Below are 19,480 nucleotides of genomic sequence, written 5' to 3' on the forward strand. Positions count from 1 at the left end.
TATGGTTCTGCTTTATCTTCGTGATGGCACAATGCAGGTGCATACAAAAGAGGGAAGGGGAAACATGCTAGTTTTGAAGAAAAGGAAGTTGGGGATCTACAAACACAAACATTTCTGACTAAGTCTCCTCATGCGTCGAAAAAGCATACTGCACCGCTTTTTTTTTTTTGATTACCACAGACATGCGGCAGATGCCGCGCCGAAGCGAAGTTTCTGCGGTATGGGGAGCGCACACCGCAAGGCGTATAGCCCAGCCACGTCAACTCTCGCCCCTTTGCGACCCCCAAACGATGCACACAATGGAAAGAATTTCACACACATATACGCATGCTTACACAATATTCACGTCCGTAATCCCCCGACCTATTGTCATTTTTTGCGGCTCAATATCCCTCTCCGCCAACAAAACGTGACCTCAGGGGTTAAGCATACGAAATTTTCAAAAAGCATAGGGCGGCGGAAGTTGCGAGGATTTTACTCTTCTCGGTACCCGAACCTCGAGTCACCTCCCTTTCCCATGAGTATCTTCACTGCTTCCTTCAATGGAACACGATGGCCCTGCAGTTGCGGGGCCCCCTCACCTTCTCTTTTGGTTGCATCTGACACCTGACGCGCCTCTTCGTTTTCACACTGCCGCTTCTGCTGTTCGCCCATCCTTCTTGCATTAAGCAGTTCTGCGCGCATTGCCCTCCTTGCCTCTTCATAGTCACGTTGCCTGAGCTCTTCCCGAGCAGCCCGAACAGAGGCCTCCACTTCATCCAACACTCGTAGCGCATACTGCAACTCTCTCTCTGTCGCGCCGGACTCATCACGAAAGACCAAGGCAGACTCCCCAGACTCCTCCACTAATTTACCCCCCGCATACTCCACAAGCAGCTCCAGCGCCCCTCGCTGCTGCACTACACTTTTGTACACCACTCGGTTACGAAGTCGCAACCTACGATATTTCTCCTCCATGGGATGCAAAATCATATTCGTTAACGCGGTGCGGAGAGTTTCAATGTTGCTCGCGGAAGTGTAAAGTCCGTCACCCGCGTCGTCTGCAGAAAACTCTTGAGCAATGTAAGAGCGCAGTTCTCCGACAGCCTTTGCCTTCTCACACCGCTCGCGTCGCACTTCAAGTCGCAAATTTTGGCGCAACTGCACATAATTTGGCTCGTTGGCTCGTGCATCCTCTTCCCGACGACGTAGGTAACTTATAGCCTGCAGCGCCTGGTCAAGCAATTGCTGTTGAGGTGCATGTGGAAGCACAAGGCACTCGTCCCCGGGACAGTCAGTTTCATCGTCTGAGGCTACAAAACCAAGTGAAGCCAGAAAAGTCGTAGCCCCGGGAACACAAAAGAGCTGAGACTGCAACTTGCTATTGTTGCACCGCAGTCGCCTGTACCTTGCTTCATTGGGAAACTGCCGGAGGTTCCGAACAACCGTTTCTAGTATATCGTAGGCGCACTGCCGCTGTAATCGCCCGATTACATCTTCACCGAACCCGCTGATGTCTGCCACTTGCCTGGGGGGAGCGGTCTGCGGTGGTTGCGGACCCCTGCATTGCTCCGTTTCAATTGGTTGGCCGTGTCGCTTAATGGTGATATCCTTCGCAGCCTTAAACTCCTCCTCGGTGAGGGCGCCACTCTTGAAGAGGTCTATCAGTTGCAGGAGCTCTCCAGAGAGGGATGACATGATAGGCAGACACACCTTCTTTCTTTTTTCCTTTTTACTACGTTGAGCTTCTTTTTCCTGACCACACACTCTCTTCACACCTCCTGTTGGGTTGTTCCAGAGCAACGTCGGAAGCCTCAGGAAGGTGCTGGAAGCCCAAATGAAAAGAATAACAAACAGGGGACGAACAACGTGTAACGAAGAAAACATTAACAGGGACGACAGTCTTGCAAGGCACAACCCTGTGGCACGGCGGCGTCTAGTGTTCCATCTTTCCCTCTCCCCTCGCTTAAAACCGCTCACGACCTCTTTATCCCCAAGCGCAGACGAAAAAGGGGGGGATCCTTTCACACGCCTCTTATCAGATTCCAACCCCTTGGCCTCTTCTCGAACCGCTGGCACTTGCCACTTCATCCGTTTGAGCTTACCACCTCCACCTCCTGCACAGCCTTCAAAAGCATCCAAGAACAAAAGGTCATGGACGACTTGAAGGGAGAAACCTCACGCGAGGACGATGCCGGTTCAAATTCCGTGGTCTGCTGATGTTCTCCCCGCACACGCCTCATCTGAACCTCACTCTCCAACAGACGCATGGCCGCCTGCATGACAAGGTGTAGCCGCAGGAATGAAAACCCCCTTAACTTTAGGAGCATGACACCCATCCATTCATCCGCACTGCCGTATGTTCCATCAGGTGAGTGGTGTTCCGCCGCGTGTTCGGTGCCTTCGCCGTCTTCAGGTGCGAGTCCCGCGATGTCACACTGCTGTGGAAGCTCTACCTCCAGGCGTCTGGGAATACTTTCATCCACAGGTGCCCCGTCTACTTCCACCATTTCCTCTTCGACCATTTTTTTGACTTCCACCTCCATGTTCTCCGTCTTCCTTCTAGCTTTCTCCTCTCGGTCATGGTTGTCGTCGCGGCTACCGCTGCTGCCCAGCACGTCTATCTCCGCCTCGCGTGGTTGATCACGCTCCACATTTTCAACTGGCGCTTTCTTTTGGCAAGATCGACCACCGCGGTTTGCCGGACGGCGACGTCGTCTCATGCCATAATATCTGGGCTTCTTCCTCTGCGTTGGAGTAGCGCCGGTTGTCCCTCTCTGCGGTGTTTTGGGTGGTTCTTGCAGCGCCTTATCAGCGGTAGAACATGGCGGCGGGGCACCAGGCATTACAAGGTCCTTGTGTTTCTCGCAGAAAGAGACAACAGCACGATTGATCTTGTAAAGATTGAGCACAGTCAGCTCTTTAAGCTCGGAAGCGCGTACGCGATACCGTAGATCGAAGGCTGACACTGTGCGGAAAAACGATCTTACATTGTTAACTAACATATCAATGTCATTGTTATATTGCGATAAGCTAGTATACTCCTCGTTTTCAAGTTTCATCATCACATCCGAAAGACTAATCTGTCTTCCATTTGTGTGTTGTTGCCAGTGGTTGTAAAGGTCATGGGTCGGGGTCAGGTCGAGGTTCCGACTGACGAACACAGAAAACTTTTTGTTGTTTATATACTGTCCCACCCACTTTGTAAGTACGTGACGCAACTGGCGCCTGCGAAAATCCACACGACGCCACAAGTCCACTTCATCAAGCCACGCCGCACGCACTTGTTTTGGCGATAGCGGAGGTGGTGGCGACAGATCTTCGGGAAGCTCTTGTAAATTAATGGGCGCGGATGTTTTTAGCGCAAGGTCCACCACACGGAGAAGATAACTCAAGAAGCGACGTAGGTCATCATCCGACGGCGTGCACGGCACCTCGCACACAGCCGTACGCAACTGTATACTAAGGCGATTGCCGGCAAAGAAGGTGGAGGACACATCGCGTCGAACAGTGGGTGCAATAATGAGTGCATCCGTGTCGCGCAGGCAGTTTAGGTAGTAGCAAAGGTTATCCACATCGTTTGAGCGCCCGATGCCGCATTTGTTCCCACATCCGAAACTTGCGTCGACCTCGGGGGCGTGATCGGCCAGCCACTCCTCCAAGCCTTTCAGAATCACCAGCGAGGGGCCGCTGCAGCGCCTCACAGCCGCGATGCAACTATAAATGTGGCCTGTGTCGAAACGATTGCTGTCTCTGAGATCGTCTCCTCCCTCACCGCAGGTGAGGTTACCACTGAGTGGGCCAAGGTCGCCCGTGGTTCGAACACCTAACAACCCCGAAGCGTCACGGTCCACCACGAGATGCGGAAGATAAAGCGTGAAAGCTCGAATCGACGGCAGTCCCTTCGTAAGAGCAATAGCTGCCTTCTGTACGGCAAACTCAGAGTCCTCACGGTCCGTTGCACAACCGACAGCTTCCGTTGTGAGAAAAAGCAGAAAGGGGTGCGCCACGTTACTTATTGGAAAACTGCTCAGCTCCCGTACTGCATCAGCGGAGTTGCTACAGTCTCTCTTCTCCTTTGCAAGGGCAGTCGAAGCACTCGGCCACCTCGCTGCGACAAATGACAATAACTTGCATCGCGTACTGTTGAGCAGATGCTCAAGATGCTCATCAAGACCATCGCCTACAGCAGTCGTCACGCGTCTTGCGGAATTTTTCACCCGGTGCGCGGCGATAAAAAAATCTTCCCGCTGAACAATCAAAGCACCTTCGGGGATTTGTAACTTCTTGCTGGTGGTGTAGATCTGTGGCAGTGCCGTGCGCAACCGATTCAGACCTGCCTCCGTACACACCGCCTGTATCTCAGCCCCTGTCCATCCTGCGCACCGGTCGGTGAGCTCCTGCAGAATCTCCTCCCGATCAAGGCGGTCAGCGGGCAGCATAGGTTTCGTCACAATATCGAGGATATGCCGCCTGGCGGCTCCATCGGGTAGGGGAAAGTACAGTTCACGATCGAAGCGCCCGGGGCGTCGAAGTGCAGGGTCGATTGTGTCCGGCCGGTTGGTAGCGCCAATCACGACAACTCGGCCACGGTCATCGAGGCCGTCAATGAGCGCCAGCAGAGTAGCGACAAGGGCAGCTTGCGATTGCTCTGCCTTTGCGTGCCTTACGGGAACGAGGCCGTCCAACTCGTCGAAGAATATTATGCTTGGTTGCTGGCGCTTGGCCTCCTCAAACAGAAGAATTAGCTGCCGCTCTGCTTCTCCAACCCATTTGGAAAGGATATCAGCTCCCTTACGCATGAAAAATGTTATTTTTTGGTTGGCATGGAGCATACCCTCATTGGCGAGCGCTCGCGCCATGAGAGTTTTCCCCGTTCCCGGTGGGCCAACAAAGAGCACACCTCGTGGAGGGGAGAGACTCATCGCCTGCAACATTCCTGGGTACATCAGTGGTAACAGAACCATTTCACGTAACAACACAATGTGTCCAGAAAGACCTCCAACCTTCTCAAAAGTAACAGATGTGTCAAGATTCAGTGGTGTGATATCCCCAAGTGCATTGTTATTGCCCTCTTTTGAGAGACCCGGTTCGCGGCGGTGGGCGGCATCGTCAGCCCCACTCAATCCCAACAAAACATCTTCTGTACGGCGCTGACGGCTTCCGCGCGATGCCCCGAACAACCCCTTCTTGTCTTCCAGTGAGGTTTCCTTTATTTCGGCGCTGAGGTAGTGATTGATGGGTTTGTTCTTGCTTACGCACACCTTAGCGTTTTTCTTCGCCCGCTGCACCTCACAGTCGCTCAGTGGTTCTTCCGAGGATAGGTCCAAGGACGAGTGCTCGAATAATAAACCTCCAGCCTCCTCTTCGGGTGAGCCCCGACGAAGAGACTCATCTGTGATGGAAGAGTCAACGGACTCGTCGCGATCCCGTTTGCGTGTCACAACTTTACCCGGAGTACCATTACACCTGAATCTGCCATGCGGCACCTTCCGAGTGGGGGTTCCATCCGTATGCATAGCACATCTGTCGTTGCCGTCGCTGTCATCCGATGACTCGGACGGTCCCGCCCCACTCCCATCAAGCAACTCCAGTGTGTCACTCAGTTTGGTCACCGCCCGCTTGGCCGCATCCCTCTCGGGATAGCGAGTGTTGATTTGGAGTTCCTGTACAGCAGGCTGTTTAGACCGCCGTGTCAGCGCCTCAGAGACATACAGAGAGTCATATGTTGGGGCCGCCGGTCGCGGAATACGGCAACCGCGCCCAAGAGGTTCTTCCCGTGGCGGGGTTTGGGGTGCATTGGTTATGAAGTTAGAAAATTTGTTGGCATTAGTAGTGTGTGGGCCGGCGTCACCAGTGTGGAGTTGTGCGCTTAATTTCGTTTGGGAGCGGGTCACAACCATTCCCCCCCCTCAGGCCCGTCACGTAGCCCAGAGCAGTCAGAGAAAGTGAAGACTTTGCCTCCCTCTACTACAGTGCTACAAGGAAAGTGCATGATGTACGGAAGAAAACAAACGAATAGTAAAAGGAGGAAGAAACAAAGTTATAGTGTCAGTACAGGCACCGAAAACGCTGTGAGAATGGGGGAAGTTTTGAGGGTGAAAGCGTGAAGGGAGATACCGAAAAACTAAGCGAACACTAAGGGAAAAGAGAAGTCAACTTCACCACCACAATAACACTGGTTGAAGCGACTTGCAAGCACCGTGCTTTGCATACCACAAACTGAAAGAAAGCACGACTCACTACCACACGAATTAAGTTGTTCAGAAACTAGGGATTTCAGCGGATACACCCTTTTTCCCGATACCACTCAACTACTGTTGTTGCTGTCTGTCGCTTCGTAGTGTGATGTTATTGCACAGCGGTGCCCCTTTGGAATCGCTTTGACTCCACCGGTGGTTCCTCCCCGTTTGTTTACCTGATATTAACACACAATTATGATAATATATAAATGTATTCATACATTTATGCGTACTACAGAAAGGGGAAACGTGCGAAATTAACTAAAGAGGTGATCATTATTGGTGGATCCTTAACCACACGCTCCCTTCAGTGACGACTCTTCACGGAAGTATTTGTGGGGGCACCGGCGGCCCTCTCCATCTCCCGCCGCTTCTGCGCTCGCTTACGTGCGGCCTCGCGTCGCTGCTGCTTCTTCACTTCTGCCTCCTGCTGCACCGCCACAAGATCATCACGCGCCTTGTGTTTAACCTCCGTGTCCTCAATCCAATCAATGTTGTGCTTAAGTGCAGACGCGGCGTCACGGCGCTCTTGCAGGTGTGCCCTCTCCATACGCCGCTCCCAAAGCGCCTCTTGTCGACTCTGCTTAATGCGCTCCACACGTTTCATAACCTTCAAGGTGTTATGAAGCAGCTCCCGGTTATACTTAACGGGGACGTGGCGACGCTGCTCAAAGTCCATCGTGCTATCTACGGCAAGTTCCTTGCCATTGGCTTTACGAAACGTCTTGGTCCATTTGAGCTTCATTGGGTTACGCTTCATACCAAAGTTCTTTCGGCACTTGGAGGCGCAGAAACGAAATATTTTACAATCATTGCGCACAAACATCTGACCATGACCGGGGTATATCGGTGCACCGCAGAATGAACACTGCTCAATCCTCATTGTAAAATCTACTTGCTACCACTAAGACTCCCTCTTTTCCTTTTTCGTTTCTTTTTAGCCTCCTCTCCCTTTCTTTCCAGCTACGCGCTACACGTGGTAAGGGGATAAAAGTAAAGGAAGAAAAAGACAGAGTTGGGATAAACATGAAAACACGTTCCTCTTAGTTGTGATAAAGGCAGCGGTGACTGAAGATGCAAAGATTACCCATATATGGATGTGTATTTCGATATACATGCGTACATGAAGTAGCTATTCTTTTTTTTTCAATACAACGGCGACCCAACAACAGTTTGTGCGTGCACAAAAGGAATGGAAAGCTTCTTTTTTAAAAAAATCTCCCCTGATGTGGAAAGAAAAGGTACCACAACTGAAGCGGAAGCCAGTGAGGAAAAAAAAGGAAACAGAGTACACGTAACCACGCGTTTTGCCTTCCTCTAGCTTCTAAGTCGGTGTGTAAACCATTAAATAATTCTAATCCAAGAGATGCAACGCCATTTGCTACACGACAAACTCAAGTAGTTTGGCCTTTCCTGACGATTTAATTTCTATTAAATGGCTCTCGGGAAATGGGAAAAGAAAACAGCTGCTTGAAGACCATGTTCTTCTTCATTCTTTCTTTTGTCTTTTTTTTTTACTTTTTCTTCCACATCCGGAAAGTAAAAAAAAAAAGAAAAATACTCACAAATACAAGTACGAATACATCCATCATCCCAAACGGTAGCAGCCACCTCTCGTGTACATGTCAAAATTTAAGTAAATGAAAAAGAAAGGAACACGTAGGGCGACCGGAACACGCGGTTGTTGTTAAACCTGAGGAGCCATCAGTGCGTTCAACAGCAGGCACTGCTTTATTTCCTCCACGGTCCTTCCACCCACATCCGCGCCGGCATCCCCATCAGCACTTTCCTCACTCTTCATGGCTGACCGCTGCAGGTCGCAGTTAATATCAAGCAGTGAAGGACACTGATGTACCGTCTCATGCATTAATTTCAGAAGTGGAATCTGCTGCTGCTGGCGGTCAGTTGGCGCATCCAGTGCCGCATCACGACCCACAGGAAATATGACGCCACCACTCGTGGTGGTGGCCGGGTATGTAGAGGATATGTAAAATACCTCAATTCCACTTTTTTGGGGCAGTGCCCGCACCATGTTGTTGATATCACACTGCTTGATCTCGTGATTTCCGCACAAGTTTATGCGACGCAATTTCCCCTTGCTTCCGTGGTCCTCGCAGAGCCTTGCGAGAATTGGCCCATGCACATCCTCAAAGTCATTAAAGCTCAGATTGACATCTTCAAGCGAAGGATGATTGTTGAAGACGTCCACCAGTCTTTCCACATTTTTCATCTGCGCCTGCGGGTCCTCGCAGTACTGAGGTTTGCGCGAACCCAACAAGTTGTGGGAAAGATCTAACTCCGCCAAATATGTGTTGCTTGAGACACCAGGAACTACCACAGAGGCGTCTGTAATGGCATTGTGCGCCAAAGTAAGCCGCTGTAATACGGGTGAACTAATCATTAGGTGGGTTAGAGCGTCAACAGCATTATCGATATTGTTGCGTGAGAGATTCACATCAACAAGTGATATTGGCATCGACGCAGCGGATGGAAACAAGACATTCAGACCCGATGATCGGATGTTGTTGTTAGCAAGATTCAGAACGCGTAGTGTGGGACGCCTGTTACACATGGCAGTACTATAGAGCGCGGCAGCAACAAATCCCAACGCTGTCGTATCATGCGGTGCCGCAACGTCCCCACAAATGTCATTGCTCTCAAGATCTAGTTCCTCCAGCGAGGATACAGTTGCAATGGTACTCAACAGGGCAGAAGCTAAGGTTGTTCCTAGGTAATTCCCGGCAACTGACAACCGGCGCAGCCTGCCATTTTCCCTCAACGCTGCAGCCGTCGCTTGCATAGCCGCTAGAGCCATTTTTTGTTGGGCCTTGCTTGTTTTCTTCCCAGCGAGTTGGTTCCGACGTAATATAAGCGTGTTAAGGACAGTTTTTTGAGACGACAGCAGCACCTTCGAAATGTAGTGCAGGCCATGAAAGCCTATGCCGTTATCCGTAAGGTCGAGGACCTCAACGGAATGGTTTTCGGCAAGTGCTGTGGCGACCATATGAGCCCCTACAGGGCCTAACAGGTTACCTGAAAGATCCAACACACGTAACCTGTGGTAATGCCGGAGTGGGCCCATAAGGTGCCAAAGCGGCAAGTCTTGCCAGCTCTCAACGTCTACAGTGGTTGCGTCATTTTCAGGGTCTAGCTCATTCACTTCGACAGGTGGCGCTTCCTCACCTTCCCCACCACTGTGGATATCGTTGTGAGCTAGCCTCAAGCAGCGCAAAAATTTGTTCTTCTTAAGCACCTCACTGATCGCCTCCAAACCGCTGTATTCTTCACCAAAGACGGGATCATCAGGCTGATGCTCCGGGTCCTCATCGGTGTCTGGTGAAGGGGTCCCCAACTGATTATCAGAAAGGTCCAGCGCTACGATGGAAATGTTTTTCGTGAGAGCTTTGGCGATTACACCAAATCCAAACGGCCCCAACATGTTACTGCTAAGGTCCAGTACTTTAATGGTTTCATTGGCGTCGATAACCTTCGCCAGCATACGCAACGGAACGAGAGAGACACGTTCGTCCTCGTTGGGTGCGCACAGTTGATTGTGGTCAAGCAGCAGCACCCGAATCTTTGTGTCATTCATGAGTATTTTACATATGTTGCGAAACGCGTCTAGTTCATACGCGGCCCGCTGGCGGATTGCGTCGTCGTAGGTTGTGTATTGCACCTCCTGACTTTGGCACCAAGCCATCAGCTCCTCATTGATGGAGTAATCAGTTTCGTCTTCCATTTCTTCTTCCTCTGTATCCTCTGTGCCATCATCACTACCCTTAGCAGGTTTCGGCGCCGGGAGTGGGAATCGTTGCATTAACTCATTTATCTTCGCCACCACTGTCGATGGTGGAGCCTCGGCATGGTTGTGTGGCATGACGGCCCCGTCACCTAGGTTAAGACAAGTAACATTGGAGTTGTAAAGAGTCATGAGTCGCTCAAGTCTTTGTACATCATCAAAGGTCATGACGGGGTGTGGCTTAAGGTGATGTATATAGGGCAAAACCACCCGCAGCGCCTCCAGCTGACCTTCATCTGGCAAAGCAACCGGCACCTGAAGGCCGTAACCCGCAACGGCAGCAGCGTCAGCACCGCTGATGGAGGAAAGCACCTCCCGCATTGCGCGCTCAGCAGTGGATGGTATAACCCACTTTGCAGGCGGAAGTGCGAGCGGGATGCTATTAGGGTTGATGGGCTGGTTGCTAGAAACATGAGCCCTAATTGTAGCGCCGTGTAGTGCTCGCGCAAGTTGTGCTGCTCTAATCGCAGCGTAGAGGCCTTCATCGCCGGCGAATCGGGACTCGCCCGTCGGCGTCACAAACAGCATTAGGTGCGGATGAGCTGCCTTGCTGTATCTAAAAAGGTTATTTGTCAGTATGTATGTTCTTTCCCTCTGCTACTTGAGAGAACAAGGCCACTGTTTTCACTTCCCTATGAAGCGCTTGGTGGCGGGTAAGGAAATGGTGACAAGTACGTAGTTCACTAACGGGAGATACGAAGGGGAGAAAGAAAAGATATAAGAAACAGGTAAGGCACTGATGGGAAGGAATTTGGCACTCAAATGAGACAGAAAACAAAAGGATCAAATCGAAGAGGAAAAAAAAAACAGGAACAAAGCCATCGAAACCAACGACACCGGTAAATAGGAGTCGTTTGTTGAGTTGAACGTTTTCCACCACTGGGGGTAAATATATAACTGTGTTAATTTTTCTAAATGCACAAACTGAACTGGTGCTTAACTCACATAGCGTCACTCGCCTTCAAGCATCCCTACCCGTTCCCGTTACTCGATAACGAGTGAAAACGCATTTAACAATTAGATGCCCAGTCGCATACTAATTCTCAGCTCCACCAATGAGATGGAAACAAATACACGACGGAAACAAGCATCCTCTACACAGAAAGCCACTGGACTCCATCGTCTCGCACTTCTCCCTTAACACGAGAGAACACGAAATTATCATCGTGGGCGAGTAAATTTCGCAGATAAACGTCGTGGTGATCTGACGGCCGATGCGGTCGCAAAGGATCTGGTTGGATCTGCTGTAATACATACAACGCCCGACCGCAGCGCCGCCTGTGCTCCCGTTCAAGCCGCTTCAGCACTTCGGCATGGGAATCTACAGTCTGAGTGAAATCGCTCTTCCGTGACGCCGGGGACGCGAAGCGAAGTGTTACGAGACCACCCTTCAGTATCGGAGGTGTTACGGGCCAGCTTCCGCCGTTCGCAGTGGCCCTGGAAGCCGTGGGTGCGGAGGGATCCAAAACTTTTGTAGGCGTCTCAGAGTTATCGCCAAGATTTTCCGCGATCACAGTATTTACCGGATTGCAGAGGGTTGAATACCCCGCGACTGCCTGCGGGGATGGCGCAGTACGACGTGATGGGCACCCTTTCAGTTTTTTACCCCCATTATGACAATCCCCCGCCATCAACTCTCCTTCTACAGCTGTATGACCGACTTGACAGAAAAAAGGAGGAACAGGCAGGTTCACATCTGTTGTTGCCCCGCACTGCGACCCCGCTTCACTGGTGAAAGCAGTACTTCTTCGTACAGTAGCCGCGTATGAGTCCTTATCAATACTTGGAGGAGTATGACTGGACATCTCACGGGACCGCATCCTTCTCTTGTTACCTGACTTCTCAATGCTAGGCCGACTTGAATATCCAGGGCCATGGGGCCAACAATAGTCTGACCATGATGCGCCGCATCTATCTCTTTGGCATGAATGAGATGAGCAGCTAAAGCGCGTAGAAGTGCCGGCGGAAGTGCCACTCCTATGCATATATTCCTTAGAAAAATACTTGTGGGACCGCCTCCCCTTTTTGTGTTGGCTAAGTGGAATAAAACGGAATGGAGGGCAGTGATTGGAAGGCACGAGTGATAGGGTTTCAGCGGGGGACCATGAAAAAGGAAAGAAAAGAAAGAGAAACCCTCAAGCTGAGCTGCACCACCCCACAAAAATAAAAAAAAGCGGCATAAGTGAAGGAAGGTGAAGACAGGCAGAGAGTAAAAATAACACAACAAAAACAAAAAATGAAAAATGTTCCCGGCCACTTCACTGTGGAATCACTTAACAGTATCTTAAGAACGCGAAAAGCAAATCCCTTGAGTGCATGAGTGCTCAAAAACGGAAAACGGGTCAGTTCTGACTCATAACGTGAGTACCCGCGGGCAAGCGATTAAGGTTTCTTTCTTTTGTTTTTAATATTTTTGGTGTTGAAAAAGAATAAAAACAAATTTTATTAAAGAAAAAGAACCAAAAAAACAAAGAAGAGTTTCTATCACAGGAATGTTATGCCCTTAGGGCCACGTAATTTGCGTAGAAAGAAAAACATTAAATACCAACAAACATAAAAAAGAGAGAGAAAACGTTAGACCTCCCGAGCCGAAGTTGCGCCGCACCTCTCTTTTCCCCTTCGTCTTCACTCCCCCACCGGAGCCACAAGTTTGCATGACGCCAACTGAAGCAAATAACGCCTAGAGACGTTTGTTTTACCTCCTTTCACCCAAGGAAGGTGTGTAAAATAACAAAAGAGTAAAAATCACACATAGAAAATTGTCCTCCATCCCCACTGGAGGAATGACAGCTTCTCAACAACAAAAGTAAGGAGGGGAAAAGCATTTTAGTGTGGAGCCACTTCACCGGCTCTTCTATCTTTCTGGCATTGCGGTAAAGGGGTAAAATATAGATATTTATACGTTCCACAACACAACCAACAGTTGATCACCTCTCCTTTTCTTGCTACGGTGGGAGGCGAATGTAATTTTCAGAAGTGGGAGAAAACTCAAAAAAAAAACAATAGCAACTCCACTACAGGATTGTTCAAAAATTACACTGCTTTTACCTTAAGTGGGAGAGAGGCTTACGCTTCTTTCCTTCCCCTTCTCCACAAATTCGCTCTTCCTTTTTTTCTTCACCTTCTTTTTCTCTGCTGTTATCATTATTTTGTAAACCGTCTTCACACCTCCCCATAGGAAGTTAACCAAATAACGCTTGGGTGTAAACATACGCGCATAAATGTTTTATGGTTATTTCCATTGGATACACGCATATACACTTGCATTTACGTGTGAAAATATAAGCGTAAGGAGCAGCAAACAACAGTACATCGCTAATATTAACTGGTTTTAACCTTCTACCGAAACTACCGCCCCCCGCGCCTCCCTCCTACCCTTTAATAAACTCCCTCTTCACCTCCGTCTCCACCTCAGCTTTTTCAGTGAACCTCAACTGCTGCCGCTCTCTCCGGCCCATTTCTCCTTTGCAAACTGAATTGTTATGTTCTCCAGAGAAGGGACATCAAACGGATCGGGATCAGAGGTCCATGTCCTTTGGTAGTCACTTTGCTTCGGTACCCACTCCGTGAACCCCGCAACGGCACCGCGCACAGTCTTCACCGTATTGGGAGATGCCTTTGTTGTAACATAGTTCATCACCATGGTGGGGATCCAGCCGCCAACATCGCATTGGGTTACATACGTTAGGCAACATCCCTTCGTTCCCTTGTCTTCCCATGGCCGTATCAAATATCCGGTGATCTTCGAAAACCCGCGGACAACGGAATCACTACTGATTTTGTTTGCTTTCAAGTAGTTCGTGGGAACGTCACGGTGGGGAACGGACGTGTTGAATATGATGAACTCTCCGTTACCGGCGCTATGCCAGGCGCGTTGATTCACAAAGTCGCGGTTGGTGACTCCTGTAGCCGGGCTTTTCGCTGCGTAGTAGCCTATATCGGTATTGGGACTAAGCTGCACAATGCAAAAGGCCTCAATGCGATACGTATCCCACACAACGCGATATAATCCGTCCTGCAGCATGTCGTACATGGTTTGCGGATCAACACCCGGATACACGCTGAAAACCTTAACGACATTCAGCGATTCTCCCTTCACCTTTTTACTCCACACAATCGTATCGTTCGGACGATTGCAGCGAAGTGAATACCCTTCGAGTGAGTCGGCATAGTTTCGAAATGCAAGAAAGTCGTTCTTCGCTGGCAAGCGGTACCTCCTGCCGGCGTTGCTCACCTCCTCTCCTGTCAGGGGAAACGGGGTTTTATACACCACAGTTTCCTCCTCCTCTTTGGTGGTATCTGATGGCATGAATAAGAGAAGCTAACGTGTAGCGTAGATATATATATATATATATATATAGTTATGTCTGTTGGTATTTACAGATATACTTGATAAATGCTGCGTATAAACTATATTGTGATTTTGTCCTTATTTTAATTATTATCGTGGGCCTAAAGAAACAAAATACCGAGGCGCGTCCCCCCCCCCCTAAAGGTGTGTTTACGTGTGGGTACAAAAATATATGTGCTTGCCGCGCGCTTCCACCTCGCTTGTTTCCAACCGTTTAGGTTCCGTGTTGTATGGGCGAGTGCTACAGCTATTGGGCGTTTCCGCAGCAACAATAACAGCACTGAATTTTCACTTGTAAAGCGTAGATGAGTATGCAAATAAAGAAACGCATGCACACATAGAAATGTATGTGCGATAATTATAAGCCATGATAAGAAGGGGCGCAGGGAATGGGAAGCGTGCTGAATGATGGTCCGATAATGACCAGAGAAATGTAAAAAAAAAGGAGAAAAATAGGTAATCCTCTGCAAACTTCACAAGTTTCAAAAAGGCGAAGCAAGCACACCAGTCCCTCATGGAGAAATTCCCTCTGGAGGCCCCAAAATGTCAAGATGAATCTCCTGCGTTTTCCCCTCTACCAGTTACATACGCACTCACATAAATATATTCATAATAAAAGATATTGCAGCGTTTTATACGGAGACATGTAATGTTCAGTGCTCCACCCAACGAAAAAGAACAGAAGGCCGGGGCCACAATAAAGTTGGAAGTATCGTCCACATTTCCATCAACTGCTTCTTAATCACTCAGTCTAATTTGTCGTTGTCCCAGTTCCAGGAGTAAAAGAAGAATACAAGAAAAAAAGGAAGAAGAGTGGTGCAAATCAAAGGATGACAGTTGTTAAGAAAAAAAAAGCAGCAAGAAAGAGCAAACAAACACCCACGTATACGCCGGAACCGGCGTCAACTGAAACATACATAAACAGGCGCGCCACATAGATTCCGTGAAGAGGAGCCGCGTGAAAAATACATCACGTATAAATTTGTGGGACACTGAAACAGTAGTAAGTGAACTACAGAGCCTGTTACGTCTTCAACACATATACGTACACGTCTAATACAAGTAACGGTGAATAAAGTGTGAGCAATCTACACCTCTTTTCTTCCACAGAAAAGCGCAAATAACTTTTTTTTCACATTTTTTTTTACTGACCATTGCTTAACGTAAAGAGGCAGGTGGATCTCCCACGTTATATATATCTGTACGCATGCACTGAGCCAGATTGACGGCTGCACTGAAAGGTTACTTATGTCGCAAGCGATGAAAACGCTGGGTTAGGTGCCAGAGAGAAAAGGGAGACGCGAAACAGCAACCACGAGCAGGTACGAAGGAATATATCATCAGTAGATAAAGAACCAAAGAAAGGGGAAAAAACGAAACGAAACGCGGAGATACCTCTTTTGAAACGAATGAGGTGCTTTAAAACTACTTTGGTGAACGTCCCTCCTTTTTTTTTTCTTCCTCGACGTATTCACCATATCGGTGTTGGTGTTATTATTGTTATCGTGCTCCATAGAGTCCAAGTGGGGTGGAGTTACTTCAGGTGGAGACGTTGAGTCCGGAATCGGTAGATGCCTTATCGCTATGCCACAGTTTTACCTCGTCTAAGAGCTTCTTGAAACGTTCCTCGAGACCGTCATTTAGCACCCGTCTTGGGTGGATATCCTCCTCGCCGGTCCCATAGTCCTTGTTCGTTCTACGCACACGCCTGGGTGGTGTGAAGTTGTTGTGCCGCTCACGTAAAGAGGGAGTTCCGTTACTTTGTCTTGCCTTCGTGCGACTGATTCCGTTAAATGTGAGTGAGCGAGTAAATGGAACTACATCCTCTGAAAACTTTACATGGGTCCTTGTGGCACACCGCGAGAAGGTGGGACTCGCCGCTTTACCCGCGTCTGTCCGTGCAGCATGTGGGCGGGAGGAAGCGAGGGTCATTTCTTTACACGGTGAGCCGATGATGGTGTTCTTCTTGCCGTTTACCGTGGAGAGGTTTGCGGGATCCCTATGGCCCACCTTAATTGCACCCTTAGGGCACGGTGGTTTCTTGAACGTGGCACCAGCAGGCTGACGAGTGCTGGGTCTCGTCACCGGCCGTGGCGGAACAGTCATTGCCTTCGGCGTCCGCTGACACTTTGCTGCAGCGATTGTCGAACGGCTATTTCCGGAAAGCGGCGTATTCGTGCCGGCTACACTCCTATTGCTGTACGCCCCCGTGGCTTTCTTGGGCGAGCTATGCACCACCAAGCTCCTACTGTCTGGACCATTTGATACCTGGTATTGTAGGCGTGCCTCTATGCCCTGTGTTGACGACCGCCTAAAACGTGATTCAGCGGACGCCATGGGAGACGCCCTACCACTTCTCATAGATTTCTGGACTACGTGAATTATGTCTGCGGTCGGGATGGAAGGAAGGTTTGCGTACATGAGTGCAAGTTGTGCTTCTTCCCATACTGACGAGTTGGGTGTGGTCAACGGCAACATGCTCTTAATTGCCTGCACACACTTGCTTAGCGCCTGCGAAAACTCTTCCTCATGACTCATGACAGCACGGTATTCTTGGTGATAATGTGCCGCCAGGCATTCCGCCTCTGTGCAGTTCTGTCTCAGCTTTACATTATCAAGGAGAAGTTCCAAGAAAGGGTGTTGCTTCTCCCGCAGTAACTCCTGCCGTACCTTGTCAAGCTCCTTATCAGTTGCGTCCATCTTCTCCCGAAGGCGTTTGATTTCCCCTCCGTGTGCAGTCAATTCCACCTCCATCTCCTTGATTGCGCGCTGCTGCCCAGCGACGCCGACGGAGGTCGACAGTTCCCCATCTACGCCCTTGCCGGAACCCTTCTGCTTTGCGGACAAAAAGCGAACGAGCTTCCACTTCTGCTGCCGAAGACGCATATTCAACTCACTATGTGCTTCCTCAGCCTCCCGCATTTCACGATAGAGTAGCTCTTTTGTCGCTGATAGAGACTTAGTTTTCTTCTGAAGGTCCGCTGACAATTCCATCGCTTCCACTACTTTTGGAGTTCGTGTAGAGGACCGCATTGATGCCCTACCTGTTGCCTCGAGAGGAAGTTGCATCCAGTCCCGCTCCGTACGTTGCGCTGAGAGGGACAATGTTGGCACTTCCAGGTCTTTCGCCTGTGGAGGTGAAACGGCCCGTGGGGATGTGCGGGCTGCCCCGTTGGCATTATTCGCGTTGGCACCACGCAACTGTAGGAGCTCATCGCGCGCCAAAGCCAACTCAGCACGAAGCTCCTCAATGAGTGCCTCTTGATTTGCTGCCACGACTTTCGAGTCAACCGCAAACTCATGGCGTTTTGCTGTCACGCGTATTTTCTTTGCTTGCATCGCAAAGAGCATAGTGTTGATGGTCTCTTCGTAGTTCATGCTGCTAGGGCTGATACAGAACAACATCAGCGTCCTACAGTTCCCCCCGATGCTGTCCTGCAGTAGCCGCGTCAGTTTAGATCCACGGTATGGAATGTAATGCGTCCTCTCGGGGTGCTCTCTCCGCTGCACTAACTCCTGCACAACAGCGCTAAGTGCAAGAAGGGAGCGGTTGATATTTCCACCCTCACGCAAGCGGTCACCCCTGTTGCTGCTACCTGCTGCTCTTTCAGACCCAGCCAAATCGCAAAAGCGGATGCGTCCAACGGTCCCAAGCGATGCGTTGACTGTGTCCTTCACTTCTATCTCTACGGTGAAGATCGCGTGAGAGCGGCTCGAGTGTGCATTGGCGTCCGTGGAAGCCACAAAGCGGTTGATGTGTCCACGCTCCACACACCGAGCGAAGTCATCCGCCGTTTCCGGTGTGCAGTACGTGAGGCCCCGCACCGCAAGACTTTCGGGGTTAACACCGCAACGTCCGTTGATAAAGCTACCGTAACAACTGGTGTCATTGGAATGAGTGAGCTCCTGCACGTTCAATTCCTTCCGCTTCCCCTGACCACTTGTCTGCGCCAGAAGGTCGTACACCTTTTCGTTGTATACTTCCATGAAGCTGCAGCGGGTGGTCACTGTCTTTTCATTTTCCTCCAACTCACTCTTCGTCTCTAAGATGTCCTGCACAGCCTGGTAAATGACACCAGCAGCACTCATTTGTCCGCCAAACATCGTGTGAGTTTTCCCTGAACCAGTCGACCCATAAGCGAGAACAGATCCGTTAACACCTTCAAATGCCCCCGCGATTACATGCCGGCAGGCCTCGTACACTTCAAACTGAGAACTATAATGGTGAAACACTTGATCAACATTGAACTGCCTCGGACGCGGCTTGGCGTGAGGCGCACCAAAGTAACGAGATGACATTTTGGACGGCGCCCCATTCACAACTATTCCATCCTTCAAGCACTGCACGATATTTCGGACGCTGGGGTTCGCATGCTCAACCGTTGACAGGGGCCGTACGCGCACAACAACCCGGATTGTACCGTCATCGCTCGGCTGCTTCGCCTCTACGACAGCGCCACTACAACTTCCACGTCTAGCGACGTTATCTTCTCCGCCCATTGTGCGTTTCCCTTTACCTTCGAGGAAGGAGGCAGATTCCGTTGTGTAGTTACCCTACCCTTTCTTATAACTGCCGACTCTTTTTTTGCTAATGCCTTCGATACCCCACCCTCCCCACTTTCCCCTCTTTTCTACTGCACGGGAAGAGACTTTCCCCACTAAAGAAGATAAAGAAAACGCCGGAAAAATTAGAGAGTCTAACACTCGTAATAAATTAAAGTCTTTAAATATAAATGTCGATACGCACCCTTACTTGTGAAAGATCATTTCCCGTTCTTCCCATTTTTTTTCTTCCGCGGATGAAGCTGCCCCGGCTCTCACCGCACATTCCCTCTGCTGCGCTGCATACGTCCCCGCTCTGGTGTAGTGATCTCCAGGTGTAAAACACCTGCAGAAATTACCACAGCCAAAAGATTAGCGCCCACGTGAACTGTACGGACACATCAACATCAACACCCACGCATAGACAAAGAGAAGGGGGGAAAGAAAAGAAAGTTAAAGCCTTCTCAACAGTGGCAAACACACCCATGTGAACATTTCTCCTTACATATTCCCGTCACCATGGCCGAATGCTGCAAAAGGGAGGGGGCACTGACCGCTAAACTACGG

The 19,480-nt window shown here is 49.9% G+C and overlaps 7 protein-coding genes across 7 annotated transcripts, besides 1 other annotated feature; all 7 read right to left on the bottom strand.

Annotated features, from left to right (window-relative positions):
- Window positions 1-474: 474 nt before the first annotated feature.
- Tb11.02.4205 (hypothetical protein, conserved) lies at window positions 475-1,866 on the bottom strand (the record flags this gene model as incomplete). Its single annotated transcript, XM_823615.1, has 1 exon — window positions 475-1,866. One exon carries the CDS (start codon window positions 1,864-1,866, stop codon window positions 475-477), a length of 1,392 nt encoding a protein of 463 aa, XP_828708.1.
- A 200-nt stretch (window positions 1,867-2,066) lies between these two features.
- Window positions 2,067-5,882, bottom strand: Tb11.02.4210 (uncharacterized protein; the record flags this gene model as incomplete). The annotated part of the gene is made up of 1 exon (XM_823616.1): window positions 2,067-5,882. One exon carries the CDS (start codon window positions 5,880-5,882, stop codon window positions 2,067-2,069), a length of 3,816 nt encoding a protein of 1,271 aa, XP_828709.1.
- A 646-nt stretch (window positions 5,883-6,528) lies between these two features.
- On the bottom strand, window positions 6,529-7,104 carry Tb11.02.4220 (60S ribosomal protein L24, putative; the record flags this gene model as incomplete). Its single annotated transcript, XM_823617.1, has 1 exon — window positions 6,529-7,104. One exon carries the CDS (start codon window positions 7,102-7,104, stop codon window positions 6,529-6,531), a length of 576 nt encoding a protein of 191 aa, XP_828710.1.
- An 804-nt stretch (window positions 7,105-7,908) lies between these two features.
- Window positions 7,909-10,548, bottom strand: Tb11.02.4230 (hypothetical protein, conserved; the record flags this gene model as incomplete). Its single annotated transcript, XM_823618.1, has 1 exon — window positions 7,909-10,548. One exon carries the CDS (start codon window positions 10,546-10,548, stop codon window positions 7,909-7,911), a length of 2,640 nt encoding a protein of 879 aa, XP_828711.1.
- A 566-nt stretch (window positions 10,549-11,114) lies between these two features.
- On the bottom strand, window positions 11,115-12,005 carry Tb11.02.4240 (hypothetical protein, conserved; the record flags this gene model as incomplete). Its single annotated transcript, XM_823619.1, has 1 exon — window positions 11,115-12,005. One exon carries the CDS (start codon window positions 12,003-12,005, stop codon window positions 11,115-11,117), a length of 891 nt encoding a protein of 296 aa, XP_828712.1.
- A 1,445-nt stretch (window positions 12,006-13,450) lies between these two features.
- Window positions 13,451-14,329, bottom strand: Tb11.02.4250 (hypothetical protein, conserved; the record flags this gene model as incomplete). The annotated part of the gene is made up of 1 exon (XM_823620.1): window positions 13,451-14,329. One exon carries the CDS (start codon window positions 14,327-14,329, stop codon window positions 13,451-13,453), a length of 879 nt encoding a protein of 292 aa, XP_828713.1.
- A 28-nt stretch (window positions 14,330-14,357) lies between these two features.
- Window positions 14,358-14,380: a microsatellite.
- Window positions 14,381-15,910: 1,530 nt separating this feature from the next.
- Tb11.02.4260 (kinesin, putative) lies at window positions 15,911-18,871 on the bottom strand (the record flags this gene model as incomplete). The annotated part of the gene is made up of 1 exon (XM_823621.1): window positions 15,911-18,871. The coding sequence occupies one exon, from the start codon at window positions 18,869-18,871 to the stop codon at window positions 15,911-15,913; it is 2,961 nt and encodes a 986-aa protein (XP_828714.1).
- Window positions 18,872-19,480: the final 609 nt, after the last annotated feature.

Source organism: Trypanosoma brucei (assembly GCF_000002445.2).
Source record: "Trypanosoma brucei brucei TREU927 chromosome 11 chr11_scaffold01 genomic scaffold, whole genome shotgun sequence".
Taxonomy (NCBI): Eukaryota; Euglenozoa; class Kinetoplastea; order Trypanosomatida; family Trypanosomatidae; genus Trypanosoma; species Trypanosoma brucei.